Raw genomic sequence first — 24,791 nt, 5'->3', positions numbered from 1 at the left:
GAGAGAGAGAGTGCTTTACGGGACACAGAGAGAGAGAGAGAGAGAGAGAGAGTGCTTTACGGGACAGAGAGAGAGAGAGTGCTTTACGGGACAGAGAGAGAGAGAGTGCTTTACGGGACACAGAGAGAGAGAGAGAGAGTGCTTTACGGGACAGAGAGAGAGAGAGAGAGAGTGCTTTACGGGACACAGAGAGAGAGAGAGAGTGATTTACGGGACACAGAGAGAGAGAGAGAGTGATTTATGGGACACAGAGAGAGAGGGAGTGCTTTACGAGACAAAGAGAGAGAGAGTGCTTTACGGTACACAGAGAGAGAGAGAGAGTGCTTTACGGGACAGAGAGAGAGGGAGAGTGCTTTACGGGACAGAGAGAGAGAGAGAGAGAGTGCTTTACAGGACACAGAGAGAAAGAGAGAGTGCTTTACGGGACACAGAGAGAAAGAGAGAGAGAGTGCTTTACGGGACACAGAGAGAGAGTGCTTTACGGGACAGAGAGAGAGAGTGCTTTACGGGACAGAGAGAGAGAGAGAGAGTGCTTTACGGGACACAGAGAGAGAGATAGAGAGAGTGCTTTACGTTAAACAGAGAGAGAGAGAGAGTGCTTTATGGGACACAGAGAGAGAGTGCTTTATGGGACACAGAGAGAGAGAGAGAGTGCTTTACGGGACAGAGAGAGAGAGTGCTTTATGGGACAGAGAGAGAGAGAGAGTGCTCTATGGGACAGAGAGAGAGAGAGTGCTCTATGAGACAGAGAGAGAGAGAGTGCTCTATGGGACAGAGATAGAGAGAGTGCTTTACGGGACACAGAGAGAGAGAGTGCTTTACGGGACACAGAGAGAGAGAGTGCTTTACGGGACACAGAGAGAGAGAGAGAGAGTGCTTTACGGGACACAGAGAGAGAGAGAGAGAGAGAGTGCTTTACGGGACAGAGAGAGAGAGTGCTTTACGGGACAGAGAGAGAGAGAGTGCTTTACGGGAGAGAGAGAGAGAGAGAGAGAGAGAGAGAGAGTGCTTTACGGGACAGAGAGAGAGAGAGAGAGAGAGAGAGTGCTTTACGGGACACAGAGAGAGAGAGAGTGCTTTACGGGACACAGAGAGAGAGAGAGTGCTTTACGGGACACAGAGAGAGAGAGAGTGCTTTACGGGACACAGAGAGAGAGAGAGTGCTTTACGGGACACAGAGAGAGAGAGTGCTTTACGGGACACAGAGAGAGAGAGAGTGCTTTACGGGACAGAGAGAGAGAGAGAGAGTGCTTTACGGGACACAGAGAGAGAGTGCTTTACGGGACACAGAGAGAGAGAGAGTGCTTTACGGGACAAAGAGAGAGAGAGTGCTTTACAGTACACAGAGAGAGAGAGAGAGAGAGTGCTTTACGGGACAGAGAGAGAGAGAGTGCTTTACGGGACAGAGAGAGAGAGAGGGAGAGAGTGCTTTACGGGACACAGAGAGAAAGAGAGAGTGCTTTACGGGACAGAGAGAGAGAGAGAGAGAGTGCTTTACGGGACAGAGAGAGAGAGAGAGTGCTTTACGGGACACAGAGAGAGAGAGAGTGCTTTACGGGACAGAGAGAGAGAGAGTGCTTTACAAGACATAGAGAGAGAGTTTTACGGGACACAGAGAGAGAGAGAGAGAGAGAGAGTGCTTTACGGGACAAGAGAGAGAGAGAGAGAGTGATTTATGGGACACAGAGAGAGAGAGGGAGTGCTTTACGAGACAAAGAGAGAGAGAGTGCTTTACGGTACACAGAGAGAGAGAGAGAGAGAGAGAGTGCTTTACGGGACAGAGAGAGAGGGAGAGTGCTTTACGGGACAGAGAGAGAGAGAGAGAGTGCTTTACAGGACACAGAGAGAAAGAGAGAGTGCTTTACGGGACACAGAGAGAAAGAGAGAGAGAGTGCTTTACGGGACAGAGAGAGAGAGTGCTTTACGGGACAGAGAGAGAGAGAGAGAGTGCTTTACGGGACACAGAGAGAGAGATAGAGAGAGTGCTTTACGTTAAACAGAGAGAGAGAGAGTGCTTTATGGGACACAGAGAGAGAGTGCTTTATGGGACACAGAGAGAGAGAGAGAGTGCTTTACGGGACACAGAGAGAGAGAGAGTGCTTTATGGGACAGAGAGAGAGAGAGAGTGCTCTATGGGACAGAGAGAGAGAGAGTGCTCTATGGGACAGAGAGAGAGAGAGTGCTCTATGGGACAGAGAGAGAGAGAGTGCTTTACGGGACACAGAGAGAGAGAGTGCTTTACGGGACACAGAGAGAGAGAGTGCTTTACGGGACACAGAGAGAGAGAGAGAGAGAGTGCTTTACGGGACACAGAGAGAGAGAGAGAGAGAGAGAGTGCTTTACGGGACAGAGAGAGAGAGAGTGCTTTACGGGAGAGAGAGAGAGAGAGAGAGAGAGAGTGCTTTACGGGACAGAGAGAGAGAGAGAGAGAGAGAGAGTGCTTTACGGGACACAGAGAGAGAGAGAGTGCTTTACGGGACACAGAGAGAGAGAGTGCTTTACGGGACACAGAGAGAGAGAGAGTGCTTTACGGGACAGAGAGAGAGAGAGAGAGTGCTTTACGGGACACAGAGAGAGAGAGAGTGCTTTACGGGACACAGAGAGAGAGAGAGAGTGCTTTACGGGACACAGAGAGAGAGAGAGAGTGCTTTACGGGACACAGAGAGAGAGAGAGAGTGCTTTACGGGACACAGAGAGAGAGAGAGAGAGTGCTTTACGGGACACAGAGAGAGAGAGAGGGAGTGCTTTACGAGACAAAGAGAGAGAGAGTGCTTTACAGTACACAGAGAGAGAGAGAGAGTGCTTTACGGGACAGAGAGAGAGAGAGTGCTTTACGGGACAGAGAGAGAGAGGGAGAGAGTGCTTTACGGGACACAGAGAGAAAGAGAGAGTGCTTTACGGGACAGAGAGAGAGAGAGAGAGAGTGCTTTACGGGACAGAGAGAGAGAGAGAGTGCTTTACGGGACACAGAGAGAGAGAGAGTGCTTTACGGGACAGAGAGAGAGAGAGTGCTTTACGGGACATAGAGAGAGAGTTTTACGGGACACAGAGAGAGAGAGAGAGAGAGAGAGTGCTTTACGGGACAAGTGAGAGAGAGAGAGAGAGAGTGCTTTACGGGACACAGAGAGAGAGAGAGAGTGCTTTACGGGACACAGAGAGAGAGAGAGAGTGCTTTACGGGACACAGAGAGAGAGAGAGAGTGCTTTACGGGACACACAGAGAGAGATAGAGAGAGTGCTTTACGTTAAACAGAGAGAGAGAGAGTGCTTTATGGGACAGAGAGAGAGAGAGTGCTTTATGGGACAGAGAGAGAGAGAGTGCTTTATGGGACAGAGAGAGAGAGAGTGCTTTATGGGACAGAGAGAGAGAGAGAGTGCTCTACGGGACACAGAGAGAGAGAGTGCTTTACGGGACACAGAGAGAGAGAGAGTGCTTTACGGGACAGAGAGAGAGAGAGAGAGTGCTTTACGGGACAGAGAGAGAGAGAGAGAGTGCTTTACGGGACAGAGAGAGAGAGAGAGTGCTTTACGGGACACAGAGAGAGAGAGAGTGCTTTACGGGACAGAGAGAGAGAGAGAGAGAGAGAGAGAGAGTGCTTTACGGGACAGAGAGAGAGAGAGAGTGCTTTACGGGACATAGAGAGAGAGTTTTACGGGACACAGAGAGAGAGAGAGAGTGCTTTACGGGACAGAGAGAGAGAGAGAGAGAGTGCTTTACGGGACACAGAGAGAGAGAGAGAGAGTGCTTTACGGGACACACACAGAGAGATAGAGAGAGTGCTTTACGTTAAACAGAGAGAGAGAGTGCTTTATGGGACAGAGAGAGAGAGAGTGCTTTATGGGACAGAGAGAGAGGGAGTGCTTTATGGGACAGAGAGAGAGAGAGAGAGTGCTTTATGGGACAGAGAGAGAGAGAGAGTGCTCTACGGGACACAGAGAGAGAGAGAGTGCTTTACGGGACACAGAGAGAGAGAGTGCTTTACGGGACACAGAGAGAGAGAGTGCTTTACGGGACACAGAGAGAGAGAGAGAGAGAGAGTGCTTTACGGGACAGAGAGAGAGAGTGCTTTACGGGACACAGAGAGAGAGAGTGCTTTATGGGACACAGAGAGAGAGTGCTTTACGGGAAACACAGAGAGAGAAAGAGTGCTTTACGGGACACAGAGAGTGCGTGACGAGACAGAGAGTGCGTGACGAGACAGAGAGTGCGTGACGAGACAGAGAGGGAGTGCGTGACGAGACAGAGAGGGAGTGCGTGACGAGACAGAGAGGGAGTGCGTGACGAGACAGAGAGGGAGTGCGTGACGAGACAGAGAGGGAGTGAGTGACGAGACAGAGAGGGAGTGAGTGACGAGACAGAGAGGGAGTGCGTGACGAGACAGAGAGGGAGTGCGTGACGAGACAGAGAGGGAGTGCGTGACGAGACAGAGAGGGCCTGAGTGACGAGACAGAGAGGGAGTGCGTGACGAGACAGAGAGTGCGTGACGAGACAGAGAGGGAGTGCGTGACGAGACAGAGAGGGAGTGCGTGACGAGACAGAGAGGGAGTGCGTGACGAGACAGAGAGGGAGTGCGTGACGAGACAGAGAGGGAGTGAGTGACGAGACAGAGAGAGAGTGCGTGACGAGACAGAGAGGGAGTGCGTGACGAGACAGAGAGGGAGTGCGTGACGAGACAGAGAGTGCGTGACGAGACAGAGAGGGAGTGCGTGACGAGACAGAGAGGGAGTGCGTGACGAGACAGAGAGGGAGTGCGTGACGAGACAGAGAGGGAGTGCGTGACGAGACAGAGAGGGAGTGCGTGACGAGACAGAGAGGGAGTGCGTGACGAGACAGAGAGGGAGTGCGTGACGAGACAGAGAGGGAGTGCGTGACGAGACAGAGAGGGAGTGCGTGACGAGACAGAGAGGGAGTGCGTGACGAGACAGAGAGGGAGTGCGTGATGAGACAGAGAAAAGAGTGAGAGTGCATGACGAAAGAAAGAGACAGTGCGTGACAAGATAGAAAGAGAGAGAGTGCGTGATGAGACAGACAGAGAGAGTGCGTGACGAGACACAGAGAGAGTGCGTGACGAGACACAGAGAGAGTGCGTGACGAGACAGAGAGAGAGTGCGTGATGAGACAGAGAAAAGAGCGAGAGCGCATGACGAAAGAGAGAGACAGTTCGTTACAAGATAGAAAGAGAGAGAGTTCATGATGAGACAGACAGAGAGAGTGCGTGACGAGAAAGAGAGAGTGCGTGAGGAGACTGTGTGATGAGGGAGATTGTACGACAAGAGAGAGAATAAGAATGTGTGTGCGACGAAAGAAAGAGAGAACTATGTGTTTATAACTAAAAGAAATTCCTGCTATTTTAAATGTTAGTTTTCTATTGTGTGCATTTTTATGTATTTTAAATGTGATTAAATGTTAATAATTTTAAAGGGGATTAAATGTTAATAATTTTAAAGGGGATTAAATGTTAATAATTTTAAAGGGGATTAAATGTTAATAATTCCAGGTAAAACGACTGTGTCCAACACGTATTTATTTTGTTAATTTCAGACATTGAAGTCGAGTGTTTAATCTTGATGACTATAAACCAGCAGGCTGAAAAGTGAAGCACACGAACCTGGGAAAGAATAAGCGTTAAGTTTTGTAGAGCCTTCAGTGCCTTGCCATGGATGGCTTTACGAATGGGAATTTCCTGTCGAAACATATAGTGAATCCCGGACAGCAGATCACTCATATAGACGCCATGGACAGGCCTGCAAAAGAAAAGAGATAAAGGAAAACAAGGATTAAAAAGGTAACACCATTGATCGTTATGTGATATGGGCATGTGCATTTGGCTGTTAAGGGGTCAAATTTCAACGATTTGACCTTTAAGAACTCTACCAAACTCCTCCGACAATTTTGGGTCTACACCCTTGAAATTTTAGATATAGGTTCCGTGGACATGGATCTAACGTAATAACTTGATTTGAGGCCAAAACAATAAATTTTCAGGGGTCATAATAGGGGTCAAAGTTTAAAAAATTACCCCCCTTTAGTTTTTTTGCTCAGCATACACCTCTAAACACCCGGGCAACGCCGGGCACCCATGCTAGTATATATATATATATATATTACATTTTCACCCCAAGCAAGGCACGTTGCAACTTTGATGTGGTGGGCTACTATCAGGGACATAAGCTACAGGGGAACTACATAGGGAGTTGGGCAGCAAGGTGTCGGTTCACGTTACATTTGAACTTCTGCATGTCAGTACAGTTGAGGAAGTAGGGACCCGAAAGGGAATTCCAAAGTCTAGTGGTTCTGGGGAAGAAACTACTGGAGTAGAAGGTTCTCTTATATCTAGGGATCTCTACCGTGAAGGGGTGGGATTTAGCTGCTTGTCGGGTTTGTCGGGGGTATTTACATCGAGGGTGTATATATATATATATATATATATATATATATAGTTAAGAATTATAAAGAATTTTTTTATATACCTACAGACACTAGTGTTTTATGCTTACGCAATCATCAGTGCAGGATATGACAATCAACGCTGGTCGAAAGATTCAAATCCCGCAAGGAAGCCACTTTTGGTTCCATTAGCAAGGAACATACCTCAGGGCTATCAATTATCGCCACGAAGTTTAGGAAAATTTTAACATTAATGACGTTTAATCTTTAATACAGACGATTTTAGAGTGACCAAATAACAGGAAGGTACAGTCTCTCACACAAGGCTAGCTGACCGATTTTTTTAGTTTATCCAGACAGTGCTCAAATGGGGGGGGGGTAAATTATGTAAATCCTTTTTTTCTTCAAAGAACAAGCCGAGCATGCAAGGTCCCCCGCTCCACAAGTGAAAAATTTACTTTTACCATGACTAATGTTTGTGCAAAATTAAAAATAAATACCCAAGGTTATTGAGAAAAGTGCAAACAAATGAACGAAGGAACGGTTTGGGGGTAATTTTACCCCTATAGTACCCCGAGGGGAGGGGTGCAATCAGAGTTATCCCAGAAAATCTGTTCTGGCAAAAATTTACTTTCACCGTGACTAATGTTTGTGCAAAATTAAAAATAAAAAAAAGAAGAAATATATACAGATGCAAAAAAATGATATTCAAACTAATGTCAAAGTATAAAGATGTAGTGTGAAGATGCGGTTGGTTAATAACGACATTCAAACAAAGAAGCTGGTTGAAAATTGGTAAAATCCGTAAATCTATTGTTGATACATAATATCCGAAAACTTGAAAAACAGATATCCAGATCGTGTATACCTATAGTTCTTTGGCGGATTAAATTGAAAATGTGAACTATTGTAGGTTGAATGGCGATTTGTTGAAATGTATTGAATTTTGGAAAATAATTATCCTTTCATTTGCATCCGTATATATTTTTATATATCTATAATATAAAGCTGTGTGTGTGTGTGTGTGTGTGTCTGGTCACGAATAGGCTCCTAAAAAAAAAACTTAAAAAGGGTGCCGGATGCCTCTTTCCTTAAGATTTATTGGGCATGTGTAGGAAACTCACTTTCTTTGCAGCAGCTTTGGCAATGTCTTTAATGTATTTGTTGTAACATATGTTGCCTGTGAATGTTACACTGAGGAGTGTGAATGGAGAGCTCTCAAGTAACATATTATTAGTCATGACAATCAGTGCTTGAGAAGGTTTCTTGTAATTGCTAAAGGAAAGAAGTTTAGTCTTAGCAGCATTAAATGTTACGATCTATTTACGACTCCATTCCACTACGGACGTGAGCTCATTTTCTAAGGTTTCAGCCATTGCCATTGTCTAAATCGGATTAAGATTTATTGGGCATATGTGAAGGTGGAAGCCAGACTAGTTACGCCAAGAGAAAGGAAAAGGCGAAGGCCAGGCAATTACGTGTGCAGACGATTTAAGAAACGACACCACTTTGTTGGTGGAATAACTAAAGAATGCGATGGAACTCTGTGAATTATAGAGGATTCAAGTCACTTATGTCCGAGCGAGCTCGAAATAACGAACTAATGACACGATTAACCTGAAAGAAGCAATAACGTTATATACTAATTAGTTTTTGAAATTGGCAATTAGAACCAATTTCAGGATGAATGCAAAGCACATCGGGCATCCGAACGTGTACCTAAATAATACTAATTATCAGTAGAACTGATCGAAATTCCATTTCGATTATGGGTGAAGGTAAATGGAACAATTTTATCAAATGTTGGTGTTTGGCATGCATTGATGGAGAGGCTGGTTCCATCTTTATTCCCTTTAATAGTCATCATTAATTTGCACCATTTTTTTTTTTTCATTTTTCCAAAAATGTTACCAAGCCGGTTTTAGTTTTTGTATACCCATCTATTATATAAATCTCAAACGTCTGTTAGTGTGTATGTATGTTTGTATGTCTGCCTAAAACTTTCGGAAGAGGCGACAGATTTGCACAAGATTTGTATCGTTTTGAAGCTCGACCCTTCGGACAACAGCTGCCAAAAAATTAGCCAAAAACATTAATTCCTTCACCCTCCACTGGGCACCGTACTACAACAAATTGTTTTATAGCTTATATAGGAGACGTCACATCCCCATTATGTTACCTAGCATCTTCTCTACTCTTCTAATGAGAAGCATTAGGCTTCGAAATACCATGGTATAAAGAGTTCCCTTCACCCCCAACAAATATATGTATGCCCTTATTAAATAAATCATTCTATATATATATAATTTTTTATAACTTCATTTTCTACTGTATTGACTCCTCTTGCACTAATTCAACGTTATTTTGTCTGGATCATTGTGACATTGCCTTTCCCATTCTAAAAATAACTCAATTACCACTCATCCTTTCTGTTTCTTTATTCGTATTTTTCCAATTCGGCCTCGGCAGAAGCGTCTTGAAATCTCTCCATTTCTTCATTCTACGCACTAATCATCTTTTTTTTTATAATAATATTTTGACCTCACTCTTTTTTCCTTGTACCAATTTGTGAATTATTTCATGGAATTCTGCCTTTTGGATGATCTCGAAATATCTTCCAGCAACGGGATTCCTTCGGATTTTTTACTTCTGGATACTGGGCTTTTACCAACATTTTTTTCATTTTTTTTTAATTTTATCGTTACTGGATCTTCTACTCTTCACTTTCCGATTCCACATTTTGCTAATTCCTACCTTCTGATGAGAAGGAACGTATTTCTTTCGAAACTCCGCGGATTAAGGACAAAACACTATATTTGTGCCTCCTTTTTGAAAATTAAATGTTTTTAACTCTTCTTAAAGTGTTTCTTAACATGTTTTATTAATTCTTTGTTCTTATATATATATATATATATATATATATATATATATATATATATATATGGACATGAGTTTATAATTTGCTTGTACATTAATACTGATGACGTCAGAAAGTAAAGGCAACCAAACAAAAGGCAGATAAAATGATCTTTCCATTATACGGAATCAAACAGCCGATGCTTTGGAATTGGATAAATCGGATAACTTACCTGTGGCTTCCTTTTTGCAATGGCAACTTTTCGATTTCTGATTTCCAGCTGGCTCCAGTGCTTGCTTTCTGTGAGTCTGCCAGAGAGGCATCGTGATGGAGATCATAGCCAGACAACTTTTTAAGAACATTTCGGAACGATTCCCTTGTTTTATTCGAACTGTAGTTAAATAAGAAAAGAAACATTTCTTTTTTTAAATTTCAGACATTTTCTTTTTTGAAAATCACAATTCTGCAAGTCATCAAATTAAATGCAGACAAATACACATACATATATAGACACATACACACACATCTATACACACATATATATGGATAAACATGCACACATCTATACAAATATACTCGACGAACCAAGTGCAAGAGAGATTCAAACAATTCAGCTTAAAAAGACGATTAAAAAATCTTAGTTATAATGTCTGAAATAGTGGATGAATGTCTGGCATCCAGAAGAATGCTTCATCCTTAGCTAAAACAAAATAAGAAAATTGTAGAAAAAAACGAGTATATGATAATTTAAAAATAAATATCTACATAATAAAGTAATCTCGATTTTTCCCATCCATTTCCAGACAAAATAACTACTCGAACACAAGTGCTGCTGTATAGATATGAAATAGGGTCACACTTTTGCCTATAATTGATGCACGTTTTCAAAAATTATCCGTCTGCTTCACTCGATTTAATAATTTCTTACATTAATTCCCTCATGACCGACTCTCACAAAACACACACATATATATATATATATATATATATGCATATGAGCGTGGCGCAGAGGTTAAGGAATGAGGGCAGGGAGTTTTGTTTTGGTTTCAATTCTAACTGATGGCACCCAAATCACATACACATTTTTACTTTTGATCCGACTACTATATATTAGGTTCAATATAATAATTGATAGAAAATTGTCTCTATTATAATATATTAATTAATAATACGAAATCTGCATGAATGAATAATTAAGCGTATCTTACAACCAGGCAACGGCGAGCAACCTGCTAGTATATACTATAAAAGCAAAACAAAAAACAAAACAAAAAAAAAACATCTATGCAGCGATTAGAAAGCAAAAATCTATACGCCATTATGTCTAAAGCTGTTCTAGATTTGTGCTCTCGTACGATTAAGTCAGCCCATCCGAAAACCAAATGCACCGTTTCATTGTGGGTACCCACTGATAGTCTTTGCAGAATTGTTTGTATTCGAATGACTTTTGTGATGTAGATAAATGTCAGCGGGGAAGGGAGGAGGAGTATGCATGAATGCAGAAAACTGCATCTTACCAAGAACGGATGTTCTTCGGATGCTTCCATTCAGTCTGTGCATCTTAGCGCTGAAAAATGCTACTCCAAACATATGTGTGACAGACCAACGGATATATTCTCGAACTCTTAATTACAGACCAATAAACAGACAGAGTACATTTGCGGCCCATTAAAGATGAGTCTATTTAATATACCTGCTTGGCTGTGGAATTCTTTTTAAAACTTAAGCATGACAGATCAATGAAAATACTATTGAATACTTAATGATGCCAGACTAACAAATACGCGACTGAACTTTGTTCACCGGGTATATTCACCAGATAATCTTTAAGATTCTTTTCCATGAGCCCAGTTGCTCTTATAAGTACTGGAATGGTGAAGATTTTTATTAGCTGGGGATGGGGCATTCTACTGGATGCTAACATTCACCCGCTATCTTGTATATTCTGAGTGAGAGATCTTTTCAAGATTCTGACTGTCCCTTTCAGTGCAATTGTTTGAGTCTCTCTTGCACTTGGTTCACTGGGTATATTTGCCAGGTAGTTCCATTAAAGTTCTCCTTTACTTCTCAAAAAGTTGAATAAAAAACTAAAACTGAAGACCATAAATTTTCTTCTTTGCTAATCAACCAGTTAATTATATTATAGTATATCTTTCTCTTTTTCTTATTATATTATATCTTTTTCTTTTTTTATTACATTTTCACCCCAAACAAGTCACAGTGCCACTTTGATGTAGGGAGCTATTATCTGGGACATAATTTGCAGGGGTACTAAGTAGGGAGTTGAGCAGCAAGATGTCCGTTTACATTACACTTAAACTTCTGCATGTCAGTACAGTCAGGAAACAGGAACCCAGAAGGGAATTCCAAAGTCTAGCAGTCCTAGAGAAGAAACTACTGTGAAGGGGTGGGGTTTTGCTGCTTGTTGGGTTTGCACAAGGGCTTGTAGTTCGTCAGTTCACCCACCATTAAAATACTTGTAAAACAGGCTGAAGGATAAAACATTTCATTGATAGGACAGTGGCTGAAGTTTAGCTGATAATGCAGGACCTATAAGGTTGGTGATTCTCATTTGAACTCTAAGAGGGTGAGACTAGTAGCAGATGCACTGGCCCAAATGTGACAACAATACTTCATGCATGAGCGAATAGTGGTTATGTAGAGGTACCAGATACTCTCGGGCACAAGTAACTTTTTATTTCTGACCACAGTTCCTGATGATTGTGTAAGAAATCCCCATTACCCTCTCAGGAATGCTGATCACACTGTAATAATGATAGACATCACTCTAAACTCTCGACCTCAAGTTGAAGAGCCACTGCTCAAAACGACAAGGTACTACAATAAAGCCGACTGGGATACCATCAGAGATCACACCAAACATGCTCCATGGGGAAATATCTTTTCTCTTCCTGCTGAACAGTATGCAAATGAGACCACTGAATGGTTCAAAGTTGTAATTGACGTACATATTCCCACACAGAAGTTCTATAGCAAACCCCACTTTCCCCACTGGTTTACCTCTACTTCTGCAACTACCATTGCTCAAAGGCAGCATGCATACCACAGACTTATCTGACATAAATCCAGCTCAAATAGACAAAAGTTTATAGAAAGTTTCTTATGATCTCTTTGTTTTAGAAGATTCAAGGACAAGAATTCATCTATTCTGGTGAAGTATACTGCTTAGTGCTGTTACTAGAAGCAACAACACGTGAAGAAAATGAACTTGGATATGATGCACTATTTCACGTATAAACCTGTGTGGATTAGCCATGCTGAGTGGATCTTTTTCGAACTTCCAATACTACATCATTTTAAACATTTAATCAGGATTTACATACAGGAGGAAGTATCCTTATGCCAGGTTGTCTTAGTATTTAGCAAGGGGGCATCAAGTACTATTCCTTTTTAATCTTTGGTAGGACTTGGCAGAGGATTGAACTCCTGACCATTAGCGAACACTCTTAACATTGTTATATGTGCTGTTTAACAGTGTCTAGTAGACATTCAGATTCTTTATTTATCTCTTTTTTTTTTCTTTAAAATGTCCTTATTTTGTTCCAGCTGGGGATAGTAGTTGAGAAGGGGGCATCCTTGTTCTAGCCAGGGATGGGGCATCCTTGTTTTAGCTGAGGATGATGCATCCTGGTTCTAGCCGGGGATGGGGCATCCTTGTTCCAGCCAAGGATGGGGCATCCTAGTTCTAGCTGGAGATCAGGCATCCTAGTTCTAGCTAGGATAGTAGTTGGAGATAGGGCATCTTAGCTCTAGTCGAGTATGGGGCATCCCAGTTCTAATCGAGGATGGTAAGTGGGAATGGGGCATCCTTGTTCTAGCTGGAGATGGTAGCAGACAATAGAGTATCCTAGTTCTAGCCGGGGATGGGGCATCTTTGCTCGAGTTGAGGATGTGCATGGGCTCGTTTGTGCATGTATTGCTTGCAAGAACCTCCCTTTTTGGCAACCATGTCGAATTAGCATTTGGTGAAATCTTTGCGAGGAACGCTTCATTTTTTTTTTTTTTTTTTTTTCATTCTAATTCTATTCTTACCTGTTGAGAAATGTCAACTTTTTATTTGGATACGACGCGTTCGTTCTGATGCAGAACGCACTGTTCAAATATATCCCCCCCTTCCACCCCCATTATTTTTTGTTCTATTTTTTTCTTTTCCCATTAAAAAAAAAAAAAAAAAAAAAAAAGGGAAAAATTTCAAACCCCAAAATAGATGGTTTAGTATGAAGCGACTTTCTGTGCACCTCGTTCGCAATGATCACTCCAAGATAATCAGTGACTTTTTTCTCTTGCGTTCGTATTTTTACCTAAATTTATTTTAAATGCTTATTGTATTTCAGTTCTAGTTTTTATCTAATCATCATTTCTTCGAAATGCTCTGTTCGCCTCGTACACCTATTAAGAATGGAGATTTGGTATCTGTCTGTCTGCAACCAAGACTATACTAAACATTCCTCTCCCTCCCATCTGGATTTGACATGACATACATAGTCCTGCACTCACTGAAGAAATGTGCGCCTGTCCATCATAAAAAGATGGTCATCCACAAAACTACGTCGTTCTCCAAGTCGTTACCACACTTTCATCGGATGCCACAAGAACTATGACGGGAGGATGCGACTTAAAGGTCATAATGTGGGATTTGAAACCAGAACTTTTGGAGAACGCTCTGGCAGGAGGAAAACTGCTTGGAGAGTTCTGCCAGCGTACTCTGGTAGGGACACTCCAGGCGATTACCAATAAACTAACCTCTTCTCAAAGTGAGAGAAGATAAAGTCTGGGAAGGTGGACTTTTTAGAAGTGCACAAAAACATACTTCACACTGACAACACACCAGAATGCAAAAAACTCTACCAGTCTGGGGATGGAGCATCCTAGTAATAGTTCTAAGTCTAATAATAAATCATCTCTGCTTCTGACAGGGTTCAATGTCATAACTTTTAGAATAGTATCAAGAAATAAAGAAACTATTTTTTTAACAAAAGGGTCACTACATATCAAGTCTGTGAGGCCACTCGAGGATAAGGGTTAATGCGTGTGCGGTAGTCATTGGGACACTAGCATAGTAATTGTTAATAGAAATTTGGTATTATTAGATTATATATGAGGACAGTTCAATAAGAACTTGTTTACATTGAATTTGAAGACGACCATATTGTAGTTAACTGGAAAGCAAACCACAGAGTTCCACAGGCGGGCAGTTCTAGGAAAGAAGCTTTATTCATGGAATCCACGTTTAGGTTTAACTACCGCTAGAGAGTGGGGGAAATTTTTTTATAGTGGTTTTGGTTAGATGAGTGGGTTTTTTTGTGAAAGTTGGCAAGATTCTCTAGGTTTATATTTGATTTCCCAGTAATTTACACAGGAGAGCTAATAATTAATAAAGAACCCTAAGTGCATTATTCAGGTAGAGAGGGGGAGAAAAGGAAAGACTATAATTAAAAAAAAAAAAGCAATTAAATAGATTTGAAGATAAATGATTATTTGGTCTTTGAGATTTTCTGCAAATGTTTCTGCACTTTTATTTAAAGGGAGCATCAATCACGAAAATGATTTATGCGATTCATACAGTTCATTATTAATTATTGTAAGTAAATTATTCAAGTAGGAAGAGAGTGGGACAAAGAAAAAGTTTAAGTAATGACTTGTTATCTTTTAGACTAAAAAAATAAGGTGAGGAAAGAAAAAGAAATAAAAATGAGCAAAGAAATTTTTAAATTTGCAACAAAAGAAAAAAAAGCACAAAGAAGGTAAATAGGGAAAAGAAACAAAATAGGGGAAAAAAAATCGGGCAAAGAAACAAAATAGGGCAAAAAAAATAGGGCAAAGAAACAAAATAGGGCAAAGAAACAAAATAGGGGAAAAAATCGGGCAAAAAAACAAAATAGGGCAAAGAAACAAAGTAGGGCAAAGTAGGGGAAAAAACAAAATAGGGCAAAAAAAACAAAATAGGGCAAAAAAAAAACAAAATAGGGCAAAGAAACAAAATAGGGCAAAAAAATAAAATCGGGCAAAAAAATAAAATAGGGCAAAAAAACAAAATCGGGCAAAAAAACAAAATCGGGCAAAAAAAAAAATAGGACAAAAAAACAAAATCGGGCAAAAAAACAAAATAGGGCAAAAAAAACAAAATAGGACAAAGAAACATAATAGGACAAAGAAACATAATAGGACAAAAAGAAACAAAATAGGGCAAAAAAAAGGGTAAGAAAGAAAAAAGGGTGAAATAAAGTAAATAGAGCAAAGCCAAAACATAGGGCCAAGAAAGAAAAAGAAAGAAAATAGGAGAAAAAAGAAAAAGATGAAGAAAGAAAAGAAAAAAAGAAAAGAAAGAAAAGAAAAAAAAGAAAAGAAAAAAAGAAAAGAGTGAAGTAGAAACAAACTTTGCCATTTTACTTTCGAAAGAGCACGATAAAATAAATAAGCATAAACTAAAAGAAAACAAACGAACAAAATATTCCACAAATATTTCTGCCTTTTAATTTCACGCGGGAAACATTAATCATGTACGTTGCTTCGGTCTCTTTCCGATCTATGACGTCACCTCAAGCCTTCCGCTTAAACTCGGATTATTCTATGCATAGGAAAAGAGCATCTACTTGCTTGCAAGGGCATGGTGACCAGAAACCCTTGCGTCATCATTGGATGATGATAAAATCATTTTCTTTCTATTTTTATTCGCCTCTACCTCACACCCAAACCTCACTCCTCCACCCATTTTCAAGCATGAGAGGAAAAAAAAGGTGAGGAAATATCAAATATTTCAACAACGGACAAAGCTAATATACACATTTTACTTTTCACTTATATATACATATGTGTGTGTGTGTGTGTGTGTAGTTGTACATAATATATATGTGTGTATATGATATATATATATGTTTGTGTGTACATTATATATATATGTGTACATGTGTATACATTATGTGTGTAGGTGTATATTTTATATATACATATATATAAAATGTAAATCTACACACACACATTATATATATATATATATATATATATATATATAGAGAGAGAGAGAGAGAGAGAGAGAAAGAGAGGGGGAGAGGGGTAAGTGAAAGAGAGAACAGGAGAGAGGGAGAGAAAAGGAGAGAGAGAGAGATTGAATGAAATACTGAAATGCCGTAGGATTGCAGATCATATAATACTGTAAACCTAAAGTCCACAATTCCAAGCAAATAAAGAAAGCTCAATATTCGAGATAGAGCAATAATATGAATGGAAATTCTGGGTCAAATTATGTAGAATTACAATAAAACATTGTTTGACGAAAGAAGTACAAATAATTATTAAAACTTTTTCCTTAATCCATGGATTTTCAATGAATGGCTCATCTCACCCGAGAAAATGTTATTAGCAAAATAGATATAAATTTTATTTATTAGAAAATGTTATTAGCAAAATAGATATGGGTAATTATAAATTTTGCTTATTAGCACATAATTGAAAAATTAGATTTGAAATGATGGTATGAATATATATAAATGTATGAAAATATGGGAATCAAGCTATACAGAATCTTTTATGTTGATTTCCCGTAGGGACTCGTCAGGCTACAATACATAGAATTCATGTTACCAGGTATTTTTTCAATATACATGGTGTATAATTTAGCAAGCTAATCAATCAGATTCATTGTTATTCCCACCCAATCGGTTAAAGTTTTTCTTAGCCAATAGATGAACTTTTCTCAGACAAATGTTCGGCTGACTTTTACATCCTCTTCCTATTTTTATTTGCCTCACGCCTAAACACACACATAACTCACCACAACTCTCTCAAACATGTGAAAAAAAAAATATGAAGCTATTACAAATATTTCAACAACAGCCAAAGCTGTATATATAGTGTATAGGCAGCATTCTTACATTTAAACAAACCTTGTTAAAGACAACGGAAATTCTTGCTAGCAACACACCACAAAACCAACGTCGACAAGTTAAAAATACTTGAAGCCGTATACATTAAAACGGAAACATCTACCTTTAGTCAACCCAATCCAGTGAAAACACACTATAATGCATGTCGTAAAGCTCTATTGCACTATTGTTGAGTGAGTGAGTGAGTGTATTTGTTTAACGGCATTTCAACCTCTAAGAGTCATTTAATGCCAAAAAAGTTTTGTTGATATAATAGGTTTTCAGTTTCTTAAAAAAGTTTATCTTTTGAAGCAAGATGTTTTAGGTTTTCCGAAAAATTGTTTTAGTTGTAAGATATTTGTTTTTCTAAACTGAATTTTACTTGTTTACTTTATAGGAGTTTTAATACATTTGTTTCTTTTAAATAGTTTATGATTTGTTGAGGTTCCACTTGGAACACGTTTCTAATGTTTGTTGTTTTAAAATATTTCTTCTGAGTGTGTTTGTACACTATTGTTGAAGTAAATACTGAAAATCTATACGCAATATGTCAACTTATATGCGTATTTTCGTGACTAACGATTCATTCTATTTTATTGTAGTATCATGTTCTTTATATTAAAAAAAATCAACTTGCTTTAGTTCGTAAAACTACTTATTCCAGATAGGAAAACCTTATTAAAATTAAAACAGAAACAAAAATTAATAAAGATGGATAGAAAGAGTGGTAAAAGGATAGAGAAAGAGAGAAAAAAGATGCGGAGAGAGAAAGAAGATGGCAAGAGAGAGAAGATGGAGACAGAGAAGATGATGTAGAGAGAGAGAAGATGATGTAGAGAGAGAGAAGATGATGTAGAGAGAGAGAAGATGATGTAGAGAGAGAGAAGATGATGATGTAGAGAGAGAGAGAGAGAAAGAGAGAGAAGATACGTTAGAGAGAGATAAGATAGAGAGGAAAAAGATAGAGAGAAAGAGAAAAAAGATAGAGAGAAAGAAAAAATAGTAATATATGAGAGAGAGAGAGAGAGAAAGAGAGAGAAGACAGAGAGGAAGAAAAAGGAACCCGTCTAGTGGAAACCACTGTCAATCATTTTCCCCACTCTTTAACTGTGCCTTAATCAAAACGAAGACTCCATGAGCAAAGCGTCTTTCTTAGAACCGCGCGCCTGTGGAACTCTCTTCCGTCTGCCTATTTCCCACAACTTGGATGTCTTCAAGTCTAACATAAACAAATTCCTGATAAACCGCCCCCTTAAGTAATCCAATTTATCAAATCTCCATTCCGAACGATTACTACGGTACTATCCCATTGATCACTGTACACGCAATAACCCTTATCCTCGAGTGGCCTCCGGGCTTTTATAAGTGGTGACTCCCATGTAAAAAAAAAAAAAGAAAAAAATGTTTTTTAAATGGATAGAAAGAGAGAAAGGAAAAAAGGATGGAGACGGGGAGAAAGTGATTAAGATAGAGGGAGGGAGAAAGCAAAAAGATGGAAGGAGGAAAAAAAGATGGAGAGGAGGGTAAAAACATGGAGGGAGGGGGATCGATCGAGGAGGGAGGGAGATCGATGGAGAGTGAAAAAGAAAAAAGAGAGGCAACAAAAGAGAGGGGAAAGAGAAAGAGAAAAAAAAAGGATGGAGTAAGAAAACAATAAAAAAAGCAAATAAAAACTAAATAGTAATAACGTAACACGCAGTAATTCTCGTTACGTATTCAAAACTCAGCAAGCAGCATCACAACGGTCCGATTTGTTGGATGTCAGCCCAGTAGTTTCAATTGCTATAAATTGACAAACCAACAAAAGAAATCCCAATCATAGTGTCACTGAATAAGCTTTAATAATTCTAAAACTCTTAAACAGAACGAAATATAAGTAAACTTCCAATTACAATTTAAGATTTGATAATTGAATGCGTACGAAATCGACAGCTTTAGGGAAAATCTTGTTGAGCATTATGAACCAGATAATCAATAAAAGCTAACAGGAAAAAGTTACATGCAACAATCTTTATAAATGGTAATCGAAAACAAACAATGGGTAGTTATGAATGAGGGTCAATTCAGATTCTTGACATTATATATATATATATATATATATATATATATATGGGCAGGAGCTGCTAAAAACAGCCTATCCTGCCTTGACAGAGTACAAAATAGACTTCGTGGCTTAGTGGGGGGTGCCCTTTTCTCTTCCCTGCAGACACTCTCTCCCACAGAAGAGACGTTGCAAGCCTATCTTTGTTTTATCGTTATTTCCATGGCAGGTGCTCGTCTGAACTCCAATCTCTGGTCCCCCCCCTCGCCAATCTTTTACAAAAAAACACCCGTCTAGCTGAAGCCACTGTCAAAAACTTTCCCCACTCTTTATCTATGCCTAAAAGAAACGTAGATTCCATGAACAAAGCTTCTTTCTTAGAACTGCACGCCTGTGGAACTCTGTTATGTCTGCCTGCTTCCCTCCTGACTACAACTTGGATGTCTTCAAGTCCAACGTAAACAAATTCCTGATGAACCGCCCCCTTAAGTCGACACTTTAAATATCCACACTAACGTACTGTACTTACAATAACCCTTATCCCTGAGTGGCTTCCGGGCCTTGATAAGTGGTGCCCACCTTGTAAAAATATATATATATATATATATATATATATATATATATATATATATATAGTTTTTAAAATATAATTATCCACTGACACGTGTTTCGTCATCCACGACTCATCAGAGTGGCTGAATCTAGCGAAATTCAAAATCGGGACCTCATGCCACTCTGATTAGTTGTAGACGACGAAACACGTGTCAGTGGATAATTATATTTTAAAAAACAATATAAATGCCGCTCCCCATTTGGGAGTACCATATTGGTCAGAGGGAAAATTATTCCCAACTCGCATTAAGATAAAAATGCCCTTTCGTATAAACAACTGAATTCATTCAAAATGTATCGCAAAAAACAAAAACAAATAAAATAACATATATATATATATATATATATATATATGTGTGTGTAAGTGTGAGTGTGTTTTTTTCAATTACATCCCTTTCATAAATCACTAGCGGGGGAGGGAGGTAACCGGCGTTGCCTGGGTGTTTGGAGGTGTGTGTGTTAAAAAGAAGAAACACGTTGACCGGGTGTTTGGAGGTGTAAAAAAAAAAAAATGTTTTAGTCGGAAGGTAGGATTGAACCCCGAAGCCGTGAAGGTGAAAAAAAAAAGCCAGTCACCTAACCATCTCGGCCAAGAGGGGAGAGGAACCGATAAGCGTATTCAGTTAAGGATTATAAAGTGAAATATACAGGTGTGAGGAAGTGGTGTGATGTTTGACCTAGTTTTGCACTGCAAGTCAGTTACTGTTTTCCCCGCTCCATCATTTGCTTTTCGAAGACGCAGCGAGCGGGTAAAAGTTGGGCAAATTAAGTACACATGCGACCCCCGTTCTTAAGTCATAGTTATTATCATTTAGACGTGATGTAAAAAGTTTTAAGAATGAGCGCCCCCGCCCCCGAGAAGGCCTTGAAAAAAAGCCTTTTGCAGACATACATACATACATACATACACACATTTTCGCTTTTATATATATATATATATAGATTAATTTATGAATACGGCATAATCACATTGACACACCGATTCCCACTGGATTAAGCAACGTTAAACCTGGTCAGTACTAAATGGGTGACCATCTGGGATTTCCAGGTGTTGTATGTGCTCTCCGCTTATCTCGGCATTTTTTCCAGTCGTCCTGGACTTTTTGCCACTGGACTCAAACAGTGCCGATTATGGAGAGGTGTGGTTAGAGATTGTTGAACCCTTGCCTCACAATTACACGTACAGCTGCCTCTACAGGATGTATCCTTTGTCTTGAGCCTTAATGAAGGCATCGAATTTATGAAGCTCAATGTAATTACAGAGCATAAAACAAATAAATGACAAAAGTCTATATTCCAAATTTCATGATGTTGACCATCTTATAATTTATTCCTTTAACTATGTTGACATTCACAATTTCTTGGCAGCAACTGTTTCGTAGCGAAAAGCTATTCATTTAATTATGATATCAATGAATCTATTCTGCCCTTAACTCCTCAGAAGAAATAGCAACTATCAATCCATCAAAAGAAAACAAAATGCATTTTGGGCATGATTACAAAATCTGAAAATTGGAAGAGAAGTTGCAATTACTTTTTATTTTATCTTTTATTATGCCATTTTGAATTTACAAGTCAAATATATATATTTGTTTACATAAGCATTTATCCGTTGCTACACTTTCATGAGCATGTTTCGGTTAGCCAGTTACAAATAATTAGAGACCTTTTAAAGTGATATTGCTTATGCAAAAGTAGAGTCTATAAGGAAAACGATTTTCATTACAGACTCTGCATTTGTAGAAGCAGAATCGCCTGAAGAGGTTCCTAGTTATCATGACACTTCTAACTGACGCACTGAAATATGCTCATGAATGTGTAGAAACATACACATACTTATGTAAAACAAATAAAAAGTAAATCTTGCCCGACTTCGGTATTGAGCACTCTTGTATGTGTTAGATGAAAAGGCTTGTCCCCTTTTCATGTAAGCAAAAATAAAGAGAATTAGTTAAATGAAAATGAAATAAGATAAAACGGGAATCGAACCCTGTAGATAAGTTTTAAAGAACAATAAGTTTTAAATGGAATGTCCAATAAATTGTTGATTCTTTTAAAATATTTAATAAATACAAATTTGGCTGGAAACTATTCACATTGTTAGAAAGTATGCATAATAAAATATGGGTTATATGAATTACATAAGTAGGTTAAATTCCTTTATAAAACAAGGAAAATGGGAAATTTCCTGGTCATCAGAAACGGTTTCAAAAACGTGCAAATTGCGCATGTTGATGACACGTGAATTATAGTAATATTGAGCAGACATAGGTGATTTCTCATTATAAGGAAAGAGTTATATATATATATATATATATATATATATATATATATATATATATATATACTTTCATAACTTGCATAGTTTTGCCAGTCTTAGAATTTAAGCTGTACTTACGAAAGTTACCTTGAAGCGAGAAACACTTATACACGAAGTTGTTTCATAATTTTATAAATGGAAGAAATGATACACAACGTTGTACCAGATCGAATGAGTACCAATGACTGTCGCGCATTTCTCATATTTTTGTCATTGAAATCGATGAAATAACCCATTTTCCAACCAAATCACTTGATTGCCTGCTCGAGTCGAAGAATCACCGTGGTGCAATACGATGTTTCTGAATTTTTGAGATGAGGATTGATTCTTCATATTATTACTCATCGGACTACTGTTTTCATCTTGAGTGTGATTTTCACAACGTTTCGGTCGATGTAACCGCCGACCTTCTTCAGGTGTATCTTTTCAAACTCTGGAATGTTTCTGTCGAACTCGGGAACTCGCAAGGACCCGTGACGCACTGGTTAGAGTACTTGGAAAAATCAATTGTAAAAGTGGTATTCTCCTGAACGTTGAAGGTTCAATCCTCAGTGTGGGCGATTGAAAAATACAATTGCGAATTACTTAGAACCTCTGTCCAGTCATGGCTGAAGGAACAAGAGCATGCTACCCCCGTGAAGTAAATAAAAGGTTCCGCTCGGAATTCCGTCTAAATTCCCGAGTTCGACAAGATACACCTGAAGAAGGTCGGAGGTTATATCGACCGAAATCTTGTGAAAATCACTCTAAAGATGAGAACAGTAGTCCGTGAATCCAAATACGATTTTAGTCTACATTGCATTCTAGATTTTATTAAATTATTTTTATATATAATAACTTGAATTGAAGTTTAAAATGCAAAAATCAAGTATTATGGTTCAGTTGTTCTCTAAAAGAAACATTCATTTCGAACGCGCCTCTATTTTATTGAAGAACCTACTGTTGATTTATATGCCAGGCTCTTCTACTTATGCGGTGATAGAACTTCTCACGTACACTTGTGATGTTAAGTTGTTTAAGGGTGTTACCTTTGGTCCAAATAACACTATTCCTTCTTTAATCAAGATTTTTTTTCTCGATTATAGAGTTTCGATATTTGCTGAAGACATGCGGATACAAAACCTATCTTAGAACAGTCTAAGATACATAAGGTACATTTATGTGAAATTTCAAAAAAATCGGCCCAGCCGTTTCGAGTTCATAGGGAACACACTCACAAACATATAGACAAAGTGTGTTTTATATATAAGTTGAGATATGATTACATGTTATATAATAGGATAAAATTGTTGACGCTCAAGTTTTCTTTTTTTAAATTAATAAAAAAAAAACAAAAAAACGTCAGTGGGTTTTAGATGCACGTCTTGAGTTGCCGCTTTCCCAAGCAGGAAATAATATCCGAAAAATTCGTCCTTGCAGCCAAGTTCATTTTTAATGCATTCTGGATGCATTAATTTCTGTTGCCTTTTTAAACCTGTACATGGTGAATGCAGATCGAATTTCCATAAAAGAGAGAAAGAAAAAGGTTCAATTTTCAGCAAATTCGAAGTGTCAAATATAAGTTGCCAATTCTTCAACATTAGAATTTAAAATTTGGAATTCTCTTAATGGAAATTTTACGTTGGAAAAAAAAATCCAAAAGTGGAAGTGAAGAATGCACACTTTTTTTTTTAGATGAGGATTAATTATTTGGATTATTATTCGCCTATTTGTTGTAATTTTCACAACAATAGATGCATAGGGTTTCATATGCGTAGAGGAATGATAGAATGTGTTTTTATTGAGAAATTTGCAAAAGATAGGTTCCAAAAAATTCACACACAAAATGACTATTATATGATAGTAGAGATATATATATATATATATATATATGTATATATCATTCAAACATATGGTTAAGTGGCAGTTTTAGTCAGAACTGCTTTAAAGCTTAACCGCTCATTCACTTTTCGACCAAATTTCAAACAATTATTACAGTTTATAGATCACCTTCTCAGTTATATTGTGAAAAAAAAATATTTTCAATTTTCGTTCAGTAAAACAAAAGTTATGAATTTACTGATGTTCAAAATCGTAAGGAAGTGAGTGACGTTTTTTGTGATTGGTTTCCATAACAACCACGTCGCTTCAGCAACTAGTGCTGCTACTAATTAACTGCTGTCGCGTAAAAAGAGAAGTAACAAGTGAAACAGACAGAATGTAAGGGAGATAATGAGGGGGTATTGAAGCCATAAATTGTTATTACATATGTGTATGCTATGTTTGTGGAGGCAATGAAATAAGACTGAAAATAAACAAGAACAAGGGAACTTATTGGAAGCCTGGAAAAATCATGAATTACAATAGAAGAATGCGAGCATGAAAAATAATATGGTTAAGCTTAAACAGAGAAAAGTAAAGGACAAGATATTCTAGTAAAAAAATATAATAAAGTAATGACTTAAAATACTGCAGCATTTAATTTTTTTAAATTCAATTTAACATTATATAATCAATTCTTAATACTGCAATATTTTAAGTTATAAACTTATATTTTTTACGAGAATATCTTGTCCTTTTCTTTTCCAGTTTTAACAACTAGTCCTTTACTTTTTCATGTTTAAGCTTAACCATATTACTTCTCATGGTCGCATTTGACTATTGTAATATATACATAAGAGATAATTAAATATACCAAAATTTTTAGATGAT

General features: G+C 38.5%; 1 protein-coding gene across 1 annotated transcript in view; it reads right to left on the bottom strand.

Moving 5' to 3' along the window:
• The window catches only part of LOC145247803 (sulfhydryl oxidase 2-like), a 272,044-nt gene that overhangs the window by 34,738 nt on the left and 212,515 nt on the right, over positions 1–24,791 (bottom strand). The window contains exons 6-7 of the mRNA XM_080109438.1: positions 9,477–9,635; positions 5,609–5,744 (exon numbers count right to left, since the gene is read on the bottom strand). Coding sequence (XP_079965564.1) covers positions 5,609–5,744; positions 9,477–9,635 — 295 coding nt within the window. The remainder of the gene's footprint in view (positions 1–5,608; positions 5,745–9,476; positions 9,636–24,791) is intronic.

This window comes from Euprymna scolopes, chromosome 26, assembly GCF_053919585.1.
Source record: "Euprymna scolopes isolate OS-2025 chromosome 26, ASM5391958v1, whole genome shotgun sequence".
NCBI classification, from domain to species: domain Eukaryota; kingdom Metazoa; phylum Mollusca; class Cephalopoda; order Sepiida; family Sepiolidae; genus Euprymna; species Euprymna scolopes.
The sequence above is the reverse complement of the archived record's forward strand: the minus strand, read 5'-3'. Positions and strand labels throughout refer to the sequence as shown.